The sequence below is a fragment of the Misgurnus anguillicaudatus genome, chromosome 19 (genome assembly GCF_027580225.2).
Source record: "Misgurnus anguillicaudatus chromosome 19, ASM2758022v2, whole genome shotgun sequence".
Taxonomy (NCBI): Eukaryota; Metazoa; Chordata; class Actinopteri; order Cypriniformes; family Cobitidae; genus Misgurnus; species Misgurnus anguillicaudatus.
The window spans coordinates 14,310,336-14,336,330 of NC_073355.2; the positions used below are offsets into that span (position 1 = coordinate 14,310,336).

The window sequence follows — 25,995 nt, forward strand, 5'->3', positions numbered from 1 at the left end:
AGTACGGGAAACTTATGAAAAACAAGGCAATCAGTTGCCACAAAATATTTAAGTAACATTACTACTACAATTTAAGTTACATAAAGTATATAATTTAACTTATATCAGACTTAAACTAAGTTTAGATAAATTAAAATTTTTGATTTTAATTGAAGTTGTACTTAAAACTTTTAAGTTTGCAAACTTAAGAAAATATCGGCAATCAGTTGCCTCAATTTTTTTGAGTTAGTAGAACTTATCCGGGTTTACAGTGCACTGTAAAACCCGATAAGTTCAGAGTACTCAAAATATTTAAGTACACCACCTACAATTTAATTTATGTTCACAAATCACAGAAACAAATCATGTGACTCATGAAAATGTAATACCAATGAAAGTGTGTTGAGACTGATCTCAGTGCTGACTTTCACATAGTTAATGTTTATGTGATAAAATAATACATTATTGACTTATAGCCAAGCACAGGCACTTCACTTCTAAACAATGGTAAGCACTAAAATAAAAAATAGCAAACTCTTCTAAATCTCCAACATAAATAAATGTTTAACACTACTGAGTCTTTCTCTTTACTAAAAACCACATAAAATATTGCGTAATTTCAAAAAATGCTGTCGTATTGCGAGCTCACGCAAAGCATGCTGGGAACTGGAACTTCCTCAAACAATCGTGTTAAAGGCGGAGTCCATGATGTTTGAAAGCCAATGTTGATATTTGAAATCACCTAAACAAACACGCCCCTACCCCAATAGAATCTGGACCTTCTGTTGATAGACCCGCCCCACACATACGCAAACCGGCATTTGATTTGATTTTATTGGCTATAAGGGTGTTTTGGTAGTCGGCCCGTCTCCTTTTCCAACGCGTTTTTCAAACATCGTGGACTCCGCCTTTAATTTAGCCTTAAACTGAAGTAAATTCGCAGTGCCAGACTCTTTCCTAGCTTACCTGGAAAATCGAACTCATCACAACCACCAAAAGTTTGTAATTATTTGCATCCAAGAGCAAATTAATCCATTTGAAACACGTCTGAGTGCCCGTTCAACAATGAAGTCACTTTTTGTAGAATCCGCCACTAGAGGGCGTTGAAATTAAAATATTTAATTATGGTTGAATCTATTTTACAAGTTTCCTAAACTCTTTAGCTTTAGTGTAGTTGTAAAAACTACATTTGCCTATTCCGCCTATGCCCAGGGCCGGCCCTGTCAAAAATAATAGTAAGGTAAACTTTTTGGCACATTTTGAGTACCAGGTACTTTCCATTATAAGTTAGTTATACTGTTTGGGTTTACAGTGCATGCAAAATGGCAAATAACTTCCTTATGCTAAACTCCAATTTGGTTCAAGATACTTATTGTTGAACCAAATCGCTCCAAACTAAATATGTCAGATTACAAGTTGCCCATAGATGGCTGCACCGTAGTGCCATCTTCCACAGTCAAGAACCTAAGTGTGATGTTTGACAGAAATCTCTCTTTCGATAGTCATATCTCCAACGTCTGCCGCACAGCATTCTTCCATCTTAGAAATATCTCAAAAATACGCCATATGCTGTCTACATCAGATGCAGATAAGCTTACCCATGCTTTTATGACCTCAAGCGTAGACTATGGTAACTCGTTACTCTGGGATGTCACGCAAATCAGATAAACAAGCTTCTGCTGGTTCAAAACGACGCTGCTAGAGTGCTTACCCGATCTAAGAAGTATGACCACATAAGCCCAATTTTGTCATCTTTACACTGGTTACCAGTTAAATATCACATACATTTTAAAATATTGCTAATCACCTATAAAACCTTAAATGGCCGGGCACCCTCATATCTTAAAGAATTACAATCCATCACGTACACTGCCGTCGCAAAGTTCAGGTCCCTTAATTATCCCTAGAATATCAAAAGTGTCTAAAGGTGGTCGATCCTTTTCTACTTAGCCCCTAAGCTCTGGAATGATTTACCATCTGATGTCCGAAAATCAGACACAGTCGATCAATTTAACTCTAACCCAAAATATTAAACTACTACTGTATATTACTTGCATTAAATGCGAACGCTAATGAGAGATTTTGTTCTTTTCCTCGATCCCGAGGACAATGAGACTAACAGTTCCAGTTCCGGCTGCTGTGAAGGTCATCACACCACTGATCTACTGGCCTTCCTTCAATATGATGCCCAGCCGAAGTCTGACCAACGTCCACCGGCTGCCTCCAATTGTGAAAAGCGCTATATAAAGAAAATTGAATTGAATAGATACGTTTAATGTACCAACAAAAGAAAATCACCAGATGAAGCTCCAATAACATGTAATAATAACAATAGCAATGTAAAATACTATTGGAAAAAACTTTTAAAACAAATGAAAAATAAATGTCAGCTGACAACTTTTTACACTAATGAAACATCATCCAGCAGCAACCTATTTTCAGCACCACAAACTTCAGAACACACATCTGTCATCCATTTCTCCTTTTTTTCCTCTACTGACTGACACAGGGATCACAGGTACTCCTCTCAGCTGACCGGATGCCGATTGGAGTCCCTCAGGGACCAGTGCTTGGACCTCTCCTTTTATTCCATCTACACAACATGATTGATGCTCGTATGAGGTATTAGTCACCACTGCTTACCTACTGAACTTTTACCGGCACTGCACAAGAATACTTTCACACCTTCCTACATTCCTACACCCCATCCAGATCCTTACATTCAACAAATGAACGGCGCCTTGTGATACCTTTATAAAAGGGTACCTATATATAACTTTCAGAATTGGTAAGCACTTAACTGTATTATTCCCTCCATATGAAAAATCGCTTTATTCTTCCTAATCTTTAGTCATTTTAGATTAAAGCATCTGCTAAAATGTAAATTAAATCAATAAATGAAGTAAATAAATTAGGTCTTTTATTCAGAAAAAAAAGCATGCATTAGGTAAACTGAAATTTCTCTTTTTTTAAGATTATCCATTTTACATTTATAGTATACAGTCCATTATCTACACTCTTTGTATACTTTGAATTGTGGGTCTTGTATTTATCGTGGGACTGCTTGTATGTTTTTGAAAACTGTGAATTGGAGTGGTAGAGGTGTGAAATCTATTTGGTGACCTAACAAACAAAGCGTTCATTTCGGAAACTAGCACCAGCCACACCCTCTTAAACACTTTCCAAAAGTGGAACAAGACACATTTTGGAGAAATGAACACCGAGTATGCATTAGTATGTTAATGTATGAATTTAGAAACATGAACAGCATGATTATAACAGGGAGTGTTATCAGTAAGGTTTCTTGTCTCCAGCATCACATAAATGAAAGTGAAAGATGACATATACAAGCTAAATTAAACGGAGTCACGTGTCTACAAAGCCTTGCAACTTACAAAACAAGCTTTTTTATTGGAAATGTGCTTGAACGTGTGACCACATCCCCAAAGAGCTGAGCATCTAAAGCAAAAAAGCACCAGGTGATAAGCACTAAAATACACTTAAATTTAATAAATTTCCATTTTCATTAAAGATTAGTCTTTAGTACTTCTTAAGATAAAAAATCAATTTAAGTTGATTAAGTAAAATCAATTTAAGTATTACTGGTATACTTTTTTCGAAGTACTACTGTAAGTAGTAGAACTATACTTTTAATTAGTATATTTGTAGCGTAAAACATTTACACTGTTAATTTTGTGCTAAATAAAAATGTACTACAATTGTACTTGCTGGTATTTAAGTATAATTTTAGTACATTCAAGTATACTTTATTCTTATACATTTTCAAAAGAAATGCAAAAGTGTAAGACATTACCGGCTCCACAGAAAGATGCTTTGAAATGACACAGAAGCCAAATAAAGATACTGAGAACTTACCGCCATGTGCAAGGGTGATCAGCAACACACCCAACAACTGTTGAGACAAAAGCATCATGGGCACCAAACCCATAAAAAATGATGCCAGGAATGACTGGAAGATGGATGCAGCGTCTCCTTTAAAGTTCGAGAGTTAAGTGTGAGCAGGATTTATTTGTACCTATTCAAAACGTGTGCTGTAAAATGCCTAAGATGCTATGAACAGGATATCCTGCTCACTTTCAAGAGGGAAACCACTAAAGTTATGACGCAACAAGTTTTAAAATAAAAAAAAAAACATTTCTACATGAGTAATACAACATACTGAATGACAGATACTTCAGAGTAAAAAAGTATTCATTTTACAATGCAATGCAATAATACACAAATACAGACAGTGAAAAATAAAGCACAATAATGCAAATACAAAATACAAGATCTGATTTAAAGTATTCAGATACCAGTCTTTATACAATCTTTATATAGAAAAATCCTCAGTTGAATATAGCAGACATTTAAGCACAGATGTTCAGTTCAATCTGTTCAATTCTGTCCATCTTATACAGGTTTAATCATCATGGCCGCTTTCTTCAGAGAGTACGAGCCTCCGTGAAACTCCGCCCAGTAAATGCCATCCTGGTATCGGCTTCTATAATGCCCGCCTCTATACCACACCCCGTTTAAGTTAGAATGGGCGCACATGTGGTACCACCAACCTCCCTTTTGGTAATGAGCACAGTTACCTATGGATGAAAGAGAATTTTCATAGAGAGATATTTTAAACAGAGGTGCAAAAGAGACTTAAATAAAGGATAAATTACCTGAGTATGCGTCTTTATCGCGATCCAGAGTTGTGAAAGCTTTGTTGTTGTGCCACGAGAGAGAGTCTCCTGCATTGCCTTGATAACCGCCTAACCGTAGACGAAACCAGTCGCTCTCAGGTTCCACTCGAAAACTGTCGTATTCGGCGTACATCTGTCGCCCCTGCCAGTCCTCCATGATTACTCGCAGCTTGTAGGTGACCTGAGAGGTGAGCCAGTACAGATGCTCCAAACCCAGCCAGTATTCTCCATCCAGATTGCCAAAGCCTTGCTGTGGATGGAAAATAATTGTTTAAATATTATAAAATAAATAATATACATATTTCTACTTATCTACAAGATATTGTATGGTCATTACAACTTGTGAGAAACTAAATTAGCTTTAGATTGTCAAGAGCAGTCATTTCAAAGACATGGCTCAAATTATTTGGATTTGCTGTCTAGCTGCATTTTCTAGCCAACATGATCTCACAAAGTTCCGTTGGATAGTCACAGAATTTTTTGCTCATTTTTCCGTGGCATTCTCACAGATCTCTGCATTCTTCCGTGGCCCTAACACATACTTTCTTTTCTGTGGTATTCTCACGGATTGGTTACTCAACTGCTTTTTCCTATTTTCAAACCATTGTCACTTCGGTTTATGGTTAGATTTGGTGTTTGCGTTAGTATGTCACTTTAAGTATTGGTTTATACTATTCTTTCTGATTTATTCTTTTATATTTGCCAAACTTTAAACAATTGTTGCCTGGCTTTGGGGTTAGAGTTGGGTTTGGGTAAGAATGTCATTTTATGTAAATCTAACCCTAAACCGAAGCGACAATGGTAAGAAAATAGGACAAAACAGTTGAGTAACCAATCCATGAGAATTCCACAGAAAAGAAAGTCCGTGGTAGGGCCACGGAAAAATTAGCAAAAAATTCTGTGACTATCCCACGTAAAATCAGGTTGTTCTAGCAGGCATCTATAGGCCCTGTCCCAAATGGTGCACTTCATGTGGACTTTCGGTCTTGTGGCCTTAAATTGCGCGTGCTCACTTAGTCTACGAGTCAGTAGGGTGTCCCAGCTCTCATTTTTACGCTTTGAAGTGTGCTCATCAGCGCCCCCTTTGCCCCCTTGCTGCGGTCTTCGGCGTAGCCCGCACTGCAGCAGGCTTCGCGCACTTTACCAACCCAGAAGTCATTGCGAAAGAGCAAACAGATGATGGATGGGAGTAGTTCACACTCCACTTCTCTTCCTATTTCCGACATGACACTCGAGTCTGTCCCAAGATACGACTCCGGTGCACCCATGTGGACTCGCATCAAGGGTCTCTAAAGTCTGCATTACATGATGTCATCAAAGTGTGGACTATGAGGAGGACCACAAGTCCGGAGTATGTAATTTGGGACAGGGCCATAGATGGTTTCATCAGACACGCGTGCGGTTCGTCTGGTCCGAACTTTACTTCTGGTTTCAGTTTTTTTAATGGTTTGACTAGTTGCTAAACTGAACTCTTGAACAAATACCTCGTCAAAAATAACATGTTTTGGTTTCCTAGGTATTCTACGTGTTGTTTATTTTGCTTGTTATATAAATAAACTACGTTTAAAATACTTTGTTGTTATTTATCCTTAGCGGAGTTTACCGGAAGTTACGTGATTTCCACAAAAACCACCTGTCTATGTTGTTACTGCTGAAGCTGTCTATAAAGTCTACAGGACCACTGAGTTTCCCATTTCTGATTTATGACCCTGTTTCAAATGCCGCCCCGCCCTTAGCACTTTTGCAAAGGGTGTTCATGTGCACCTTCCTGGACCCGGTCTTTCCAAGACCATAAGAATGCGAGTACACAACTAGTGTGCTATTTGGAACTGGACCGATCATTTAAAAGGATGCTTGTGTCCTTTTGCAAACTTCAAGCCAGATCAAAACAGTCTACTTTACCACGGCATGCATGCATTGACTAAGACTGGACAGACTATTGCATAAATCCACAGGAAGTGATATTTTACCATGCAAATAAGATTTTGTTGCATGCACCTTGTATTGATCCCAAGCCCTGAAGAAGTTGACAGAGCCGTCCTGTCTCCTCTGGATAACGGTCCAGCCACCCTCAGCTCTGCTGTGGTCGCACCAGGCCTGCAACAAGTGGTTGGTGTTGCGTGGACGCAACAGGTAGATGCCACTGGTCTTCTCTCCTGACTCCAGAACATGCTGACAGTCCCACCACGGTCCTATAACAGGAGACAGAGTACTCTTTCTGACAATTCAGTGGTCCCAGAAAAGTATTTGGACACTTTGAGGCTCCTAAATCACGCTTTATTGAACGTCATTGCATTAAACCTAATGGAAATTGCAAATAATTTATACTAGACGTCTCTTCTAATCTAACTATTTCTTAAACTTGCGGCAAGATTACACAGGATGTATTAATCAGTTCCTGTTAGAGATAACTTTTATGTCATTTTTTACAAGATGTAATATAAGTCTCAGTTTTAGCTCAAAATACCCCACAGATTATTTGATAAAGCTTGTCTGAAATAAAGTGCTGCTCCTCACTCGCTTACCAACAGACAGCGAATGCCTTTAGTTAAAAATAGATCTGATTTCTGTGAATACAAATAGTATATTTAGCTGCATTAGTGCTACAACGTGCTAATAAACACATTTAGAAAAGCTTTTGGGTAAAATTAAGCAGTCAGTCAGTGGCTGTAGGCGGTGCCTTGTTTGTGTGACTTCACATTAACAAGAGAATCAAAACGGCATGTCTAACGAGACTGCGTTGGTTTAATGAGGAATAAAAAGGAGGAGCGGGTGGATTTTTTTCAATGTAGGGTTCACACACTGCCATCTCACATTTATGTCCAAACACCTTGTAAGTGGATTTTGCATAATTGGTGCCCTTTAAGTTCACACAGATGTACTGAAAGAATAACCACATGTAGGCTATTCATGGGCATAGTGTTTGCGTATCTTAATGTGACTGAATATATTTTGACTTTTTGATCTAGTTTTATAACGTAAAACCAACTTAAATTCTTTGAAATATATCTTGCATTTGTGCTCATGCATTGCATTAGCAGCACAAAAGGGCTTGAACCCAGTTAACACACATACTGATCTATACCTTAAGTTGGTTGGATAGCATTTGACAAATGCATAAAATGTAAAAAAAAATGCATCTGTGAACCTGATTGTGAAATCCAGGCTAAACTCTCTTTCTCTTCTCTAATTTGTTTCACACTGATATTAATCTTTGACATGATCTTACTCAGTCAATATTAAAGATATCAAGATTATATTTTCACAGAATGAATGTTCTTTACATTATGTAGAATGATTTTATGTATTTCACCAGAAAATATTTCAGCTGGGTTTCACAGCCAAATAAATGTAAATTTGTTGCCTTTATAAAATTTAAACAAATGTGCTTTTCTTAAATGAAGAGTTTCGTTGCAAAACGAGATAAATCCATTTTTTTACATTTTTGACAAAACATGTTTATTAATATGTTATCATGTTATTATTTTGTTTTATGTTTTAAGTTATGAAGGTTTAAACCAAAACAAACCAACTGCAGTTGCATTGAAATTAATTGGAATGCACAACCAAAAAACGAGATTTCTGAACAATTAAAAAAACGGTGGTTATCTCGTTTTGCAACGAAACTCTTCAAATAATTCCCACACTTTATGATATTACATCATGTACCACATTTTAGGTGTGGCTTGGTAAATACAGAAACCAGGCTCACTGTATCTTACTGCTGAAGGGAGAGGTGTGAGATATCTATAATGAACAGAAGTGTGAAGGGTCTGTAGAAGAAGTTGCAGCTGTGTGTGTTCAGAGGACCGCAAGGTCATGAGCTTTACACATTCAACTCATATCTCAGCCTCTTTATCACCTCACCATGCAGGAATTCTCACTCCCACCAAAAAAAAAAAAATTTCACCTACTGCACATCTCAAACACCCTCCAAAAAAGCTGAAAGTTTAAATCATTTTTTGTGTCTTAAAGGAATAGTTCACCCAAAAATAAATTATTTTCTCATCCTTATGTTGAAAAAACGTATATGTTGAAAAACAAATATGATTTGGTACTATTAACCGTGTGCTTACCACCATTTATTTAAATATCTCCTTCATTATTTATCACAACACTTCCATGATATTTGTTTTCCTATGAAGTCAATGGTTTCCACCAGCTGTGTGCTTATCATCATTTATCAAAATATCTTCTTTTGGTGTTCATCAGAATAAAGAAACTCCTACAGGTTAAGAACAACATGAGGGTGAGCAAATAATGACAGAATTTTTTAATTTTTGGTTGAACTGTCCCTTTAAGGACATCCTAAAGAGTATATATATAGTTTGATTTAGATAACATCTGGTGATATATTAACTTCCCAAAGCAGGAATTTTCAAGCCTCCTCAGTGTCCTCCTCTGTTAAAGATCCCTGCTTGGATTATGACACAGTAAACACTCAATGATCTCCTGTGAAAATTTGTGCCTGTAATTTGGGACCGCCAGGATCGTTGAATGGAGCCAAACGTGTGTCCTGTAATCTCACACCCTTGAGTTGAGGAGGTAAAAAGCATTGCATTGTAATTTGAGCTCTATAATGGTCTGTGTGATGAACACTGTGTGAGCTCTCAGAGTCTTTCCATTTTGTGAAGTGTAATGGGGGTCACCATCTTCCGATAAGACATTGTTTGGAATTTTTTAGATAAAGTTCCCTCACTATGGGTCACTGACACTTGGGGCTTCTCAATTCCTAAATATCACATGAGAAACAACATGAAACATGACCCATATCTGGGTTTTTTGCTAATTTACTATTGGACTGAGGATTTGTTTCTCTATTAAACCACTCAAGCAATAAACTGTTTGTGCTACAGACAAGAATAATACGTGAAAACCAGCTAAAGTCATTTTTTGTGTGAATTGTTTACTAAAATACATACTACGTAATGTAAAGAACATTGTTTGAAAATATAACCTTGATATATTTAATATTAACTTATTAAGATCATGTCAAAGAATGAAATCAATGAGAAACTTTAAAGGACAAGTTCGGTATTTTACACTTAAAGCCCTGTTTTCAGATTGTTTATGATGAAATAGAACCGCCTATAATCCCTCCCACTCCGACGTTTTACTAAACTCGATGGTAAAGCCAACCAAGCCAAGTGAGGTGAGCTGACCCGACCTAACCCATACCAAACTGTGGGGTACTATGCAATGGAAAAGCGCCAATATGTACCTTTTAGGTACCAGCATGTTATATGCAAGGTTTAGCCGTGTGTAAGGTCTACGCCATAGGTTATCCGTGGGCTGTGCATAGCTCATCTCGCCAAATGTTTAACAGTATGTCCGTTCTATTGGTCCGCTAGAACCCCTCCCATCAGGTATAAAAACTGCTTGTTTGTGACGGTGAGAACAAAGATGGGCCAAGTTGAGGAGTGATTTAACTGAAATTGCAACAAAAGTCGCTGGCTATTACCTCCATGACTGCTGGTCTTGTCAAAACGTACACAACAAGCAGCTTCTTCGTCATCGGCAAGGCTATGCCATAGGACGTATGCATAACTATAATGAACCCTTACGATGTACAACCCAATGGCAACTTTTGTACCTTCATGTACCTTTATTTCTGATAGTGTATTGAGTAGCGACTAGACCTAGAAAATGATAAAACAGGCAAAAAAATCTTATATTAAAGATACTTAGAGGTCAACTCTTTTAATTTGGTAACCACCCTGAATACCCAGTTAACTGTGTATTGCAACATACTAAACACCCTTCAGAACAGCCTAGCAACCTCACGCCAATTTTTATTTAGACTTATATTCTACCTGGAGATTTTGTGACAGGGTAACTGATGAAAGGTGCATCTGTGGGGAGGGTGGAAGAATCATCAAAGGTCTCCTGCGCTTCCTGCTGTCTGTGTTCGTGGTGCAAAGGGTCACTTTGGTCTCTTTGGACATTGCTGGCAACGTATGTAGGCTCTGAGTTTGCATTTACCAGTTTACTTGACTGTTGAACCGCAAGTCGTGTAGCTTCCTGTAAAGATCACGAGAAACTTCTGTTAGTGTTTGAGGGAATTCCCCTGTGGGTCTGTTGGACGTCAGGAGGGTGAAGCTAATACCTGATGTGCTTTGGTGGAGTCTTTAAGTTGGCACTGTTTCTCCAGTTGTGTGATTATCTGGCTCTGGTTGCTCACGAGTGAAGTGATCATGTCATATTTCTTCTCCAGGTCTCTGTAACTGCTCGACAACTGCAGAACCTGATGGGGTTTGCAGTTTCACAGATATGCAGAAAGTTGATTATGAATTAGAAAAAATGGATGGGATTTCACAGACTGGATCACATTTTAAAATAGATGAGATATTACTGCGCTATTTCTTATCTATACATAAAGCTTTGAGCTACCTGGGTTGTTGCATTTATCACCAAACCCTCGAGTCGCCTTTGCTCCAAACCCTGATCCTTTTTCTGTATGATCTCATTCAGCAGTTGGGCATAGAGTTGGGTGATGCGGGCGTTCATGTTGACACTTTCTCTGCGCAGAACTCTCATCTCATTGGCCAGCGTCCCTTCGTGCTCCAGTTCCCCACGCATTCTGTCCAGCTGTTCTTGCTGTCGGTCCAGCTGCGCTCGCAGGGCCGCCGTCTCCGAGTGGTTGCCCCGAGCAGACTCTGTGCTCACGCAAAGCGCACCTGTCAGCTTCTGCTGGGGCACGATGAAGGTGTAAGAACAGCGGTTTGGCTTTTGCTCTGATGCCCGAGATGGTCTCTTCTGACTGACATCACCCTTGGAGGTGTCTGCATTAAAAGTCTGCTTGGGGCTCTCCGCGCCATGCATCCCCCCGAAACACAGCAGGAGAACCAGGAAACAAGGCCATGGAATCTTCATTAGTGTTTCTTATGGTCCAATAAACGGTCTAACCAAGCACAAACACAACAGACACACAAAGAAAATTATACACAATCTTATTTTGCATATGTGGGATAAAGTCTTATGAAAGTGTGCCTCTGGTCTCTGACTCTATGCACTATAGTTTTCATTTCATTTGAAGATTTGAGGAGCTCCAAACGGCACCATGAGATAATATAATAAACATGCTGTATTATACAGGACATTCATTAAATACTTTCGCTTCAAAGCCCCTTAATCCTGGCCTAACGCCTTTCAGACATAGTAGTTTGCTGGCAGAATCCATTAAGAGTCTGATAAAAACGCTCATACAAGAAAACACGTAAGACGCACTTAAAGGGTTTTGCATTGCATGTTAATTATATTTAAACTTTTTATTTAAAGAGGACCTATTGTTCGATTCACGTTTTTACATTTCCTTTTGGCGTGTAAGTGTGTATTAGTATATGTTAACGATATGCAAAAGGTACAAACCCCAAAGTAAACGATGATCTTTTTAAACAATGATTTACGTCTCCAATGTAAATTTATTTTCTTGGACTACAACAAACACACGGATTGTAGGCAACAGTTTACTTCCTGGGATTGGTGATCCTCCCACTTCGACTTACAGCCTGTAAGCATTGCATTGTGACCGAATCTTTTAAACATGGTAAGGAGCGTCACATTTCCTGCTGACGTCAGAGGTATTCAGGCCAATCACAACGTACAGATTAGCTGGCCAATCAGGGACACAGCACTTTTAAGATCCGTGCGTTTCAGGAAGAGAGTGAAATCTGGAGCTACAAAATGTGTTTTTAACCACGTGAATACATTGTATTATACCAAATACACAAAATAACGTTGTTTTTTAGCAATGAAATAGGTGCTCTTTAACATTTTGATAATCTTTGCTATGTGTAGATTTAAGCAGCATCTAGTGGTGAGATTGTAAATTGCAACCAATGGCTCACTCCATGGCTGCGTCCGAAAACTCTAAATTGCTGCCTTCTGAGGCAGCTTTCCAAGGCAGGAAGGCATCAAGGAATGTCCGAATTCAGTGTAAGGTTTACTTCCTGTCTCCTGAGATACCTATGCGTGGGCGTACAATAAGAATGTGATTGGTCGAGCCTGGTCGAGTTCGAAAAAATAAAATGCCAGCCAAGAAAGCGACTGGAGCACAAATTTAGTATAAATAATTTTTTCACTTTTTACACCTTTTAATTGCATTTCTAGCAATAAATTAGTATTGTAGTTTTTAAATATGTGATTAGTTATCACAAAGGCGCACTCTGTTTATATTTCAAACACGCTGCCTTTGAAGTGTGTCCGAAAGTCAGTCTCTGAGCTGCCTTCATGCCTCCGAAGTCATTTCCTCATGAGGCAGCGAGGCAACGAGTCACCGCCTTGAGTTTTCGGATGCAGCCCATAGCACACCCCTCCCTTTCAAAATGCATAGAGAAGCTACAGTAGCCACCGCAGGACAAACATGTCATCATCTGAGACAGCATAGTGACAAAACGCACTCTGTAGAGCAGTTTATCCATTTAGGGCTACTGTAGAAACATGACACCGACTTCCATGTAAGGGGACCCGCAGTGTATATAGATAAAAAAGCCTCATTCTAAGGTAATAAAACAACACAGTTCATTATGTAAGTTATTTATACACCACTGAAAATATAGTTATGTATTTATATTGCATTTCTGTGAAGAGATATGCACCTTTAACAAAAGCAAAATTAGATATTTGATATAACAATGTAATCCTGTATGGCTCAGTTAGTAGAGCATTGATTAAGCACTACAAGGTTTGATCCCCATGGACACATATATTGATCAAATGTACAGATTGAATGCACTTTGAATAAAAGCGTATACTAAATGTATAAATGTAATGTAAATGTAAATTTGATTTTAGTGTACAGATTGGGTGTTACTTGCTTTATCTTCAAATGAGTTATAATGTAACTTTCTTAACATTTTCTTAACACTCTCAACTCAGCCACCCCCAACTTTTACACTCGGTCTACAGTCACCAAAAACTAAAAGGCCTGCAGTTTTTGATGTATGCCAGATGTTAGTGTTAAGTTAGTGTTAACTCCGCAGGGTAAAACACAGTTTTGTCTTTTCTTGGGCTAATTAGCATGTCAACATGACCAAAAGAGCGTCAACGTTTCGTTCAATTGTCAAAATCAATTCTAAAAGCCAACATGGATGAAAAACAACATCTTTGGTATACATCATAAACTTAGTAAGCAACCGGCATTCTAACTCCTAACCAATGGCAATAAATCTGTGGAATTAAAGGACAATTATTAAAATAAAATAATTCAAATAACTCTTATACGTCCATATATCTATATCTAAACAATTTTAAATTTAAGAAAATATTCAGTCATAAAAATAGTAGTTTGTTGTAACTGTAATTCATTATAGCTTCCTTAAATATCTTGAGATCTCACCAAATATTGGACATTCATATTTATGCATTTGCCATAATGCATTAATCCATCCAATGATCCTGTGATCCAATGCACATTTTATTCAAATAAGAATTTGTGCTCTTTGGGTTCATACCCATGACCTCTTGCACTGGTCTACCAGAGCTATACAGAAGCACATTTTGCAGTATCAAATATGACAATGGTTCAAACATTTGTTTAGTTTTTCCAATCAGTACTTTGTTTTAAACATAATAGGGGGAAAAAACCTAAATCATGACTCTGAGAGAACAAATCAAATTATCTTCAAATAAGTTTCTTACCTCCTTAAGAAATATCAACAGATGATCTTCCCTTAATATGTTTGGTGTCCTCAAAAGATGTTCAGCTCAGAGCTTCTTATTTTTCTAGTTTAAAACCAACTGATTTAATATCTACACAACACTATTTACAAAAAAATTATCAAATATTTTTAAACGGCCTTTGCCATCAGTAAAGGAGTAGTTAGTAACCAAAGGACATCATTAGGAGTAGAGGTCTGCTCCGTTCTCTGGATCTTTTTTAGTTGAGATGTTCAAAGGAAGCGAGCAGTGAAGGAATGGGAGACCCCCAGACGTGACAGTAAACTTTTAAAGCAGGAACATCAGCTCCTGTCAGGGGATCTGTAAACAAAGAAGAGTGTAATTACAAAGCAGATAAATGAGAGCAGCTCCCCTCCTCTCTGAACTGATCTGACACCCCTCGCACCATCACGCTCTGTCTTTACTCCTATCCATGGGTGCAGATTCACTAAAAGCCTGTGCACTGCAAAAATTGACTTTTTACTTAGTATTTTTGTCTAGTTTTCAGTAGAAAAAAAAATCTTAGATCAAGATGTATTTTCTTTATGAGCAAAATGACCTAAGAAATAAAATTTACTTTTTAGAGCAAAAATATACAATTTAAGTATATTTGTGCTTAAAACAAGCAAAACGATCTGCCAACGGAATGAGAAAAATATTTAAGATAAAAGTAAATTTAAGTAAACAAGATTTTTTTCTCACACCCCATTTGGTCTAAAAATCAGATTTTTTTTCTTAGGTAATTTGCTCACCAAGAAAATATATCTTTATTTAAGAATTTTAGATCTTTCTACTGAAAAAAAGACAAAAAATAGTAAAAAAGAAAGTAATTTTTGCAGTGTGCAGAGATTGCAAGATACTGTGTCGGTCAAAATGTAGTTTTTTATTTGTTACGCTTTTGCAAACCTAAATGTGAACCTTCTGTTTTATATTTTATTGATTTTAAGACATTGTTTTATGTTCTCTGTGGCCACATACTCCACAGAAGATAATAGAGTGGCTTAAAATCTATTAGAGGGGAACTCAATGCAAACCCACTGTAATTGACTGATAACAAGTGGCAATAAATCAATAATATTTAATATTGGCATGAAACTAAATTTTCCTACGGAGTAAATATTTACCTAAAACCGTTGATGTAAAGCCAAATGTAGCATTCAAAACAAAGTGACATGGATAGTTACAAAGCATTAAGTGCAGTAATACATCCTATCCACAAAGAGGCGCGAGTGGACGCAGTGTGCTGTAGGCTCAGGCTGCCCGGGTGAGTCGTGCGCATGCGCAACCACGCCACATGGTTGTGAGGAAAGATGGACGCTGGTTAACAGCACGAGTGAGATATTTTACTGTAACGTTAACTAAACTTCTCGTGGCGAGTTGAATATCACCACGATCGTTTGAAAGAAACCCCTTTGTCATTTGTGAGTGAAGAGTTGATCTTCAAAAAATGGGGAAGTCAAAGGTATGTTTTTGAGACTTTTCTTTTGAGACCGCGAGGCACAGATAGTTCGTCCATCTTAAGCATTTAACTTTATAAACGTCGTTAAATGTGCGATGACATTTACATTAGATGTTCAGAATAATATTTCTGCTTTACGGACATGATTGGTATTAATAATGTTATTCAAAAGGGATATTTTCAGTTTTTCATTACTATGTATTTTTTATTGATTTTCTATTTACGTTTTTAAGACCAAGAACCAGAAGAAATCGCGTGAAACTGCCGTTCATGTGGCAGAGGAGACGTATGGCAGTGTGCCGCACACATTCGTGTTTCACCGCGGACAGATCGGGAAAAATGTCGGTCAGCTGGTGATGGACATGAGGAGAGTCATGGAGCCTTTCACAGCTAAATCTTTAAAGGTATAACTCAAATATACTGCTTTAACTCACAGCTGATCGCTTTAATGTATTTGATCATCTAACAACGCTCAGTTTATTTTAGGTGCGGAAGAAAAACGTCTTGAAAGATTTTGTTACGGTTGCAGGACCATTGGGAATCACACACTTCTCAATATTCACCAAGACGGAAAACTCTGTAAACATGGTGAGTACAGGAAGTGTCGCAGGGGTGACGTATTTTTGTAGGCTAACCCAGAAGTTAGTGGAACATTGGTTCCCTCTGTAAAAAGTCAATTTATTTTTCAAATAGACTTTTGGATTAACGAAAAAAAATAAGATCTGTGTTTAAAGGGACATTCCACTTTTTTTGATAATATGCTAATTTTCCAGCTCCCCTAGAGTTGAACATTTGATTCTTGAGGGACAAGTTCGGTGGTTTGCACTTGGAGCCCTGTTTTCAGTTTGTTTGTGATGAAATAGAACGGTTTTGACAGAAATTTGGACATATGATGCTGGCCCGAGAATTTGGGGGTGTTTGTTGTTTCACCTCCCACCTCTATAATGGCTGTATAGGTGCACTGGAACAATCCTTCCTAAAATGCATTAAACTTTCATTTACAAAGATGTGAAACTCACCGAGTGGTCGGGGGTGTTCACTGGTGTGCTCGCACAGAAGTCGCTGCAAAGGATGCTTTCCAACAGGTGTTTTACCATTTTTTGTGAACTTGTGGAACTATTTTCCCAAATGCCTCACACCCGTATATTCTTCCGCCGAGAGCTTCAATAATAAACACTCCAGCCCAGGTGGTGGCGATAATCCACCTTTGCCAATTGCAAGAATACAAACAAGGTTCCCGGCGCGGAGTAATACCGTACCTCACAGCACATCTAATACAAGTCAATGGAGTTGGCAAAAACTACAATTAAACCTGTTGGAAAGCATCTTTTGGAGCGATTTTTGTGTGAACATATCAGTGAACACCCCTGACCACTCGGTGAGTTTCACGTCTTTGTAAACGAAATTTTTATGCATTTTAGGAAGGATTGTTCTAGTGCACCTATAAACCCATTGTAGCGGTGGGAGGTGATACAAGAAACACCCGAAAATTCTCCGGCCAGCATCATATGTCCAAATTTCAGTCAAAACCGTTCTATTTCATCATAAACAATCTGAAAACAGGGCTTTAGGTGTGGAATACCGAACTTGCCCTTTAAAGCTTTGAAATCCATTCAGCTGATCTCCAGGTCTGGTGTTAGCACTTTAGGCATAGCTTAGCATAATTCATTGAATCTGATTAGACCATTAGCATCGTGCTAAAAAATAACCAAAGATTTTGGATATTTTTCCTATTTAAAACTTGACTCTTCTGTATTTACATCGTGTACTAAGACCGACAGAAAATTAAAAGCTGCGATTTAATATGCAGATATGGTTAGGGACTATACTCTCAAACTGGCATAATAATCAAGTTGTTTAAGTTGTTTACTCGGTCTATGTAAATATCTAAGTATTATATGTAGGGCTGCAACAACGAATCGATTAAATCGATAAAAATCGATTACTAAAAGTGTTGGCAACGAATTTCATTATCGATTCGTCGTGTCGCGTGACGCAGAGACGTTTAATTTAAAAAAAGAAAAAAAAACACTTCAGTTAAGCGCGGAGCAGAGTGAACACACTCGTGCTGCGTCCCAAACAGCCTATTTCTATACTGTATAGTAGGCAAAGAGTAGGAGAAGTGGTGCTTTTCGCCTACTATATAGTATGGAGGTATGCGGTTTGGGACGCAGCGTCGGTCTCTCTCGCGCACTGTTGCTTGCAGAGTTCGGCGGCTCATAGACAGGGCGGAGAAAAGACAGGGCGGCGGGAAAAAGATGGAAAAAAAACAGCAAAGGTAGAGGAAAACCACATGTCAGTGTTTTACTCATCCCAAACGTAAGCGCGTCACCTGGAAGTTAGCCGGCAAAGAGGTAAACAAACAAAGACGACACGCTTATGCTTTATGGAGCGACGACAGCGGGTAAAAAAGTTTCTAGAACGAATAAAAAACTCCAATGACAAACTCCACTGATATTAAACAATGAAATAAAACTTTGAGAGGGAGTTGTATGAACGCTTTTCCCCGTCATGGACCTGTACGTAAAATCATCGTGCCATCACTCTCCTGCTGCTCTTTCCTGCGCGCTCCAGCTCATGCCGACTGCCAAGTAGACGCGCGTGCCCGGCCCAACATTCAGTAAGTGCCGCCTTTTGTTGCATAAACATCGTCTTACATTTTTTAAAGCGAAGTAATAAATGGTGTATTTGAATTTTGCGCGGGAGTAGAAGAAGCATTTTCCGTTTTGACAAGACGCATGTATGTGGCCAAATGTAAATAGAACAGTTTTAACAAATGAGTTAGCTATCTGATCAGAGAAAACACATGAAGTCAAATATAAAGCTACAAAGCTGTCACTGGGGCAGTACCCTTTATAAAAAGTCCTAATATGTACCATTTAGGTACAAATATGTATCTTTGAACTGCCAATATGTACTTTTGAAGTACTAATATGCACTTTTTGGGTACAAAGGTGTACCTTTTTGAAAGAGTACTGTCCAGTGACAACTTTTGTACCTTTATTTCTAAGAGTGTACTCATTTACTATCTTTTTGATCCCATCAAGAGAGGCTTCTTGATGGGAAATGCATCATAAAAAGTCTATATATTTGGCAGATGTAAAGCATACATGTGTATTTTTGTGTTAGTCCATTTTTATTTTATTTTATTATTATTGTAACAGCTCAGGTATGTTCAAGGAGCAACATGTTTGTGTAATTTCTAAAGATTTTTGTTCTGTTTTGAATAAGGGGTTGGAAATGAATGCTTTTCTTGTTTTTTGTTTTTTTATCCGATTCATCGATTAATCGAAAAAATAATCGACAGATTAATCGATTATTAAAATAATCGTTAGTTGCAGCCCTAATTATATGATATATAAAAATTTAATGGTGTGGTCTCTCACTCTGTCATGCATGAAAGCCCACTGCTCGCGTATCCTGTGCATTAGACACGCAAATGTCTCATCAATTTATTTATTTCCATTTTTGCCATAAAATATTTCACTGCCATTGTTTTGTCTCAAGATGCACACCAGTAATGTATTTCATAAGTTATGTATTTTTTAAAAAACTCCTTAAACGTCCTAATATAAATAAGACCTAGTCCTGGATTAATCAGGGGTAACCACACCATATTTTAACATTGTTGTTACATTAAACCATGTTTATTTTTGATTTATTATTTGAACCAGTTATTATTGTCTCATTATTATCATCGTAAATGCTTTTGCCCATTTAGCTCTATTTTTATTACCAAAAAAATCAGATAACTTGATCATCATCATATACCAAAATAGCTCTTAGTGAAACCCCTAAATTGGTTAAAACATTTTAAAATAATGTGATTTTAGTTAATTAAAGTGATATTTTTTCATAAATTTTATCATTGGGGATTTCTTAAAACTTCGTATGACGTTGGTGAAAAACTTGTAATATCAGCAAAGTGCAAAAAATCTTTACACTGATCTTATTTTAGTGAACCCAATCTGGTTTCATCTTGCATAACAAGTGTCTTGTCACACCCCTAGAAAATACATCTTGTTTTTGTCATGAAAGATAAAAGGTTCTAAAAAAAAAACACATGGACGCATGCACACTGGACTATAAAATTGGACTTCATTGTCGCGATATAGGTCTTAAATTTTATTCATTATGGTCTTTAAAAGTCTTAAGTTAGATTTGGTGAAACCTGCAGAAACCAGTTAGTCTTCAAAGATGAACAAAGAATAATCCAAAAGTATATGGGAAAAATGAATGGGCTTTTATGCCAGGGAACCAGCGTCCCACTAACTTCAGGGTTGGCCTTCAAAAATACGTCATCCCTGCAGCACTATAAAACTTTTGAAGTTGTGTACATAATACAATAATGATCAAGCACATGAACTGTATTTATTGAAATAACTCTCTTCATAGAGGCTTGCACGACTTCCCAAAGGCCCGACGCTGTACTTCCGTGTTGCTAAGGTAATCACTATATTATTTTTTGTCTATGAATTTCATATATCGGAATCCATGCAGACACAAATGATGAGATTTTAGTATTTTGACTGTTGAGTGATTTTTCAAAGTAAACGCACTGATGTGTTTGTGTGGTTTCTGACTGTACAAGGCAATAATGTCTGATCTGGTCTAAACTGTGGTGTCTTTTTTCCAGTACACACTTGTCAAAGATGTGGTATCGTCTTTAAAGAGGCACAGAATGCACGAACAGCAGTTTACCAATCATCCTTTGCTCGTGCTGAATAATTTTGGCACAGAGGGCATGCATATCAAACTAATGGCCACTATGTTCCAAAACATGTTCCCTTCGATCAATGTACACCAGGTAACTGCATCATTTTAGTACCACAACTAAAATAAAATGTTACATATGATGATGGTATAGTCTTCAGAAATACACCATGATGTGTTACACAAGCTGATATTAAATGAATATCAGACATATATTCAGATTCTTGGATGTTTTAGTTTCTAATCTAGTCTTGTCTCTCTTATAGATCCAGCTCAACAGCATAAAGAGATGCGTGCTGTTAAATTTTGACCCTGTGTCTCAGGAGGTGGAGTTTCGTCATTAGTAAGTGCCAGCCCTTATTTTTCCGCTTTGTAAAAAGTGCACGTGATGAAAATCGTGAACTTGACTGTTCTGTGATTGTTTCTCAAAGTAAACGCACTGATGCACCCCCTAAACGAGCGCTTTTATGAGATTTGACTTTAAACATCTACTGACGCTTGATTTCTTCATGCAGTAGTTTGAAGGTGGTGCCTGTGGGCATGAGTCGAGGGGTGAAGAAGCTCATGCAGGAGAAGTTTCCCAACATGAGCAAGCTGGAGGACATCAGTGAGCTCCTTATGAAGTTAGTTGTCCCATCAGATGGATGTGTGTTAATATTGTGCAGTGCATATGATGAAAAGTGTTAAAATTGATTGAACGGTGATGTTTCAAAGTAAACGCACTGATGCACCTGCTTTAGTCGCTTTTAAATAGTAACGCATCGCTAGTGTTTTCACAAAACATGCTTGTTTTTATTTCAGAGGGGCAAATCTTTCAGAAAGCGAGGCGGAGCAGGATGGTGATCACAATATCACAGAGCTGCCTCAGGTGTACTCCGGTCGCGGAAACATGGCCTCACAGCAGAGTGCCGTTCGGCTAACCGAGGTAACGTCGTAACACTGAAGACCGTGAGGTTTTTCTACAAAAGTAGGTACTAAAGGAACCAAAGAAAATGATAAATGTTTGCTTCATCATAGATCGGCCCCAGGATGACTCTGCAGCTGGTCAAGATTTTAGAAGGCATGGGAGATGGGAACGTGCTTTACCATTCCATCGGTAAGTTTGATCTATTGACTGTAAAAAAAGATGGACGACGCCCGTTTGCTCTTTTCAATTGGTGAAAAGTGAAGCCACCAGTGTCCCAATATGGCGCTGACATAGACATGACACTGAGTCTGCGCAGTAGCGATTTCGGAACTAGTCCTGCACAGTAGTAAGCAGGAAATAAAGCAGCGAAATCAAGGCCCCGCCCCAATCATGATGTGACACCATCGTTTCTTTAGCATTAAATAACTAACTAAAAACAAACTTATTTTAAAAACAAACACTTGAATTTACATCAGCGTGATAAAAACTACAGTAAATGACGGAACCAGCTTTGGATAAAAGATATTTGAAGTGTAATTAAATTGTGTAGTTGGTCTCAAGTCTCATTGAATAACATGGTGGAGGCGGGGTTTATGACCTATACTAGGACCAGTCACTGGGGGTCGATCGATACGTTTTGGCTTCACTTTTCAGGGCTTGGTTTGATCGGTCACAATGTGTATTAGATGTAACTTCAGAGTCTGAAGCTAACTGTACGTTATCTTCACAGTTACAAAAACAGAGGAAGATCTGCAGGAGATGCTGTTGAGGAAGGAGGCGCGTCTAAAAGAGAAGGCAGAGCGGAGGAGAAAACAAGAACAGAACGTCGCCCTAAAGAAAGAGAAATGGGATGAGAACAAGTGAGTAGAAGGGCATTTCTGTGGCTATGTAGCTCCTATCTTGCTGATTTAGGAGAAACTTCTAAACCTAATGGCCGTGTCTGTCTTAACTAAAGAGTAAAAGTATTTTACAAAGGGGCAGTTTCCTGGACAAGGCTTAAAGCAATAGTTCACGCAAAATTTAAAATTGTCATCATTTTCTCACTATCATTTTAAATATCTTTGTTCTGGTGAACACAAAGAAAGATCTTTTGAGAAATGTTTGAAACCAAACCGATCAGAAGCCCCATTGAGTTCCATAGTAGGATAAAGAATACTATGGAAGTCAGCTTTCGCCTTGATACTGTTACAGTGCCTACTAGTGATCCACATGTGTAATTACACCTTGATGTAAACAGCAGCGCAGAAGTATAAATGAAAACAGGCACGTGGTTTATGGCATAGAGGCTTCAGTGTAGGTCCATGCAAAAGGATAAATCAACAGTAATACATGAATATTGTGGTTAATCTTGAGCTGTCATCCTTGGTACAGCACTAAACCAAATAAAGTATTTATGCATAGTGCGGCATCTCTCCTACTTTACAGTGCTAAACCTCAGAAAGGTCTGGTGGGACTAGGCTTACAGGTTTAGTATTGTTTAAGTAGTTTTATTTCATTTTTTTAATGATACCTCATGCAGTTCTTATGGAGAGATGTACTTTTACTTTTAAGTGTGCTATAAGGGTTTTCGTTAGGTAATTAAGTTACAAAAACAGAAACTTATAGACTTTATATTTAGGTGCCAGAATATAAACTAATGCTGCTTTTCCATTGCATAGTACACCACGGTTTGGTTTGGGTCGGGTCAGCTAACTTTTGGGAGCTTTTCCACTGGATGTAGTACGTAGTACCCGTTACTTTTTTTTTAGTACCACCTCGGTCGGGGTTCCAAGCGTCCTGAGCTGATACCAAAACGTGATGCAAAAACACTGTAGATCACTGATTGGTCTGACAGAATCGTCACTAGCAGCGTCATCGCTATAATGTAAAGATTAGCTTTATCTTTATTCCTGCTTGCGCTGTCTCGAGTAAATAGGTGGTCAATATTTATTTTGTTGCTGACTGAGAAATAAATAAATGAATGGGAATGTACAACGACGCTCTCACTTGTATGATGTCACAGCAGTAGGCAGCGCAAATATTACAACACGCCTATAATCCCTCCCACTCCGAAGTGATAAACTCGATGGAGAAGCTAACCACGCCAAAGTGAGGTGAGCTGACTCGACCTGACCCAAACCAAACTGTAGGGTACTATGCAACGGAAGAGCGCCATAAATGACACACCACAGGGCTCAACGCAAAGAATTTTTTATACTATTTTCACTGGCCCCAATAAAAATGTCAGTGTCACATATTTCAAAATTATTATTCAAAAGTCAAATATAATTGTATGCATATACAACAGACATGTTCCAATGAAAAAAATTTCCAACTTTTCTGCTTTACCTGTAAACTGACAGCAAACTGTGCAAAATATTGCATGGTTTAATTCATCGTGTATTACCCAAGTAAATGTCTGTTTTCAAGATGTTAAATAATATAGATTGATGAAAATATATTTTAGTGACTGAGGGTGAAGCACTGGGTCGATCGGGCAAGTGACATTACTTTTTACTGGCCGAACATCTCTCACACTTGACCCGGGCAGTCCTTTGTTGAGCCCTGCACCAACTGTGCTGGTGATCCCAAAGAAAGATATTTTGAGAAATGTTTGAAACCAAACCGATCAGAAGCCCCATTGAGTTCCATAGTAGGATAAAGAATATCTTATTGCTACCTGTCCCAACTTTTTTTGGAATGTGTAGCTCTCATGAAATGCAAAATGAGCCAATATTTGGCATGACATTTCAAAATATCTTACTTTCAACATTTGATATGTTATCTGTATTCTACTGTGAATAAAATATAAGTTTATGAGATTTGTAAATGATTCCATTACTTTTTTTACTCACAATTACTACAGTGTCCCAACTTTTTCTGTTTTGGGGTTGTATTAACAGGCATAGTCTCAATTGTAATATTTATTTATTTATTACATATTTTATATTAGCTTGGCTTTTTATGCATGTTAACATTTAAAACAAAGATAAGACATATCAACACGTAAAATAAGATAAAATCAAGTTTGAATAATGTATCAAAAAGTAGCCCTCCAGATAGTTTTATCTAATGTGGTAGACCTTGCTCAAAATAGGTTGGAGACTGTGTTAGACTCGTATGTAATGTCACAGTTTTTCTTCTGCTTAACACGGCATAAATAGAAAAAAAGAGAAGAAAAAGTTGAACTTGTACACGTATAGCAACGAGAAGGTTTAGAAAACTTGAACTTGTACACACATAGCAACGAGAAGCGGCTTTTTAATGTGTGTATTTTGTTGCTACTTTTCAACACAACGCACTACTTGCTTTTGTAGACATTGCATGCAGGGTGTCCGTGCAGTAGCAAAAAGAATCTACCTTGAAGGCCATTAAAAGGTAGTAAAAGGTAACAAACGCAATTTCACTTGGTAGTAAATTTTTTTGCGTAATATTTGTGTCTCCATGTTTTCACTTCATCTAGCATAGTTTAAAAATATAAACAGGACCTGAGTGAGGTGGAGTTGAAGTTTAAACAGTCTGTGCTAGGGATGCACCGAAATAAAAATTCTTGGCCGAAACCGAAAAAAGGAAACCAAGGCCGAAAAACCGAAACACCGAAATAAATTATTATGCCAGTTATTAGTACAATTGCATTTATGGCTATCACTGTGTACTAACTTTACTAGGGGTGTGTGACGAATAAAAAAAACTCACAGTTCGGATTACATTACAGTTTTTGAGGCACAGATCAGATTATTTTTCGGATCAGCAAAAAGGTGGGAAAAATCTAATAAATAATAAAGAAATTGCAAACATTTATAAAAAGAACAAAGTTGTACATTAATAAGGTCTGAAATTAGCATTTTAACACAACTGAATGCTATTTTCACATATTATCTGTTCTTTTGTCAGACTTATAAGTGGCGTTTTCCCAGACAGGGATTAGACTAGTCCTAGACTAAAATAAATATAAGAGCTGTCCAAACTGAAAACATCTTGCACTGACATATCTTTAAATACATCAGTGCCTTTAGTTTGTCCTCAAAATGCACACAAGTAATGTTTTTAGTAAGGCATGTTTGTTTAAACTAATTATATTTCCTAATTAAACTAAGGTCTAGTTCTGGCTTAAGCTAATCTCTGTCCAGGAAACCACCCTAAATACTATTAAAATAGTGACTAAACATGACCCAATAACCTTGTGTTTAATCCAACCAGCTGTTACTTTAACTACTAAGTTACTAAAATCTTGATTTATAAACGAGATATCGCAGACAATTCGGCGCAAATTACAAAATTGCCATTACACAGAGTTACTACAGAAGACATGCGCGGGCATAGGAGAGAGAGAGCTCGCGCACAAGCACATAGAGAACCAGGCAGTGTGTGTGGGAAAACACTGCTAACCTTTCATGATAAACTCGAATCAGTCGTCTTCTCTCCCAGTAACATCTGACGTTTTTGTGAAAATGCAAGTACACAGAGGAATCCGCATGGAAAACACAGCCAACTTTTAATTCTTTCACTCAGTGTCATGTATGAGAGACGCTGTCTAGGGGCTTCACGCACGCGCGTGCACAAGAGAGGCACCAACGAGCGCTCACAACAATAAATGAAGCCGT

At 37.8% G+C, this 25,995-nt stretch overlaps 3 protein-coding genes across 4 annotated transcripts in view; 1 reads left to right on the forward strand and 2 right to left on the reverse strand.

Moving 5' to 3' along the window:
• The window catches only part of LOC129430967 (hemicentin-1), a 21,485-nt gene extending 17,497 nt beyond the window's left edge, over positions 1-3,988 (reverse strand). The window contains exon 1 of the mRNA XM_073857897.1: positions 3,856-3,988. Coding sequence (XP_073713998.1) covers positions 3,856-3,928 — 73 coding nt within the window. The 5' untranslated portion in view covers positions 3,929-3,988. The remainder of the gene's footprint in view (positions 1-3,855) is intronic.
• ppan (peter pan homolog) overlaps positions 1-25,995 on the forward strand; it is a 70,984-nt gene that overhangs the window by 43,005 nt on the left and 1,984 nt on the right. Inside the window, exons 1-10 of one of the 2 annotated variants that reach the window (XM_055188676.2) lie at positions 15,592-15,795; positions 16,026-16,196; positions 16,279-16,380; positions 20,188-20,238; positions 20,429-20,599; positions 20,772-20,848; positions 21,021-21,128; positions 21,307-21,430; positions 21,523-21,601; positions 22,143-22,272. In XM_055188676.2, the coding sequence (XP_055044651.1) occupies positions 15,781-15,795; positions 16,026-16,196; positions 16,279-16,380; positions 20,188-20,238; positions 20,429-20,599; positions 20,772-20,848; positions 21,021-21,128; positions 21,307-21,430; positions 21,523-21,601; positions 22,143-22,272 (1,028 nt within the window). In that variant the 5' untranslated portion in view covers positions 15,592-15,780. Of the gene's footprint in view, positions 1-15,591; positions 15,796-16,025; positions 16,197-16,278; positions 16,381-20,187; positions 20,239-20,428; positions 20,600-20,771; positions 20,849-21,020; positions 21,129-21,306; positions 21,431-21,522; positions 21,602-22,142; positions 22,273-25,995 lie in introns of those variants that run through there. The other variant, XM_055188666.2, reaches the window with a different exon arrangement.
• On the reverse strand, positions 3,989-14,648 carry angptl6 (angiopoietin-like 6). The gene is made up of 7 exons (XM_055188687.2): positions 14,316-14,648; positions 11,067-11,577; positions 10,783-10,920; positions 10,490-10,697; positions 6,675-6,868; positions 4,656-4,926; positions 3,989-4,577 (listed from the first exon to the last, which is right to left on the reverse strand). Exons 2-7 carry the CDS (start codon positions 11,547-11,549, stop codon positions 4,393-4,395), a joined length of 1,479 nt encoding a protein of 492 aa, XP_055044662.2. The 5' UTR covers positions 11,550-11,577; positions 14,316-14,648; the 3' UTR covers positions 3,989-4,392.

Excerpts from the sequence above, each read along its gene's own strand:
- angptl6 (XM_055188687.2), bottom strand. The coding sequence starts at position 11,549 with ATGAAGATTCCATGGCCTTGTTTCCTGGTTCTCCTGCTGTGTTTCGGG. Across the intron at positions 10,921-11,066 it reads TGATAAATGCAACAACCCAG|GTTCTGCAGTTGTCGAGCAG; the intron begins GTAGCTCAAAGC and ends AAACCCCATCAG. Across the intron at positions 4,927-6,674 it reads GGGCTTGGGATCAATACAAG|CAAGGCTTTGGCAATCTGGA; the intron begins GTGCATGCAACA and ends TTCCATCCACAG.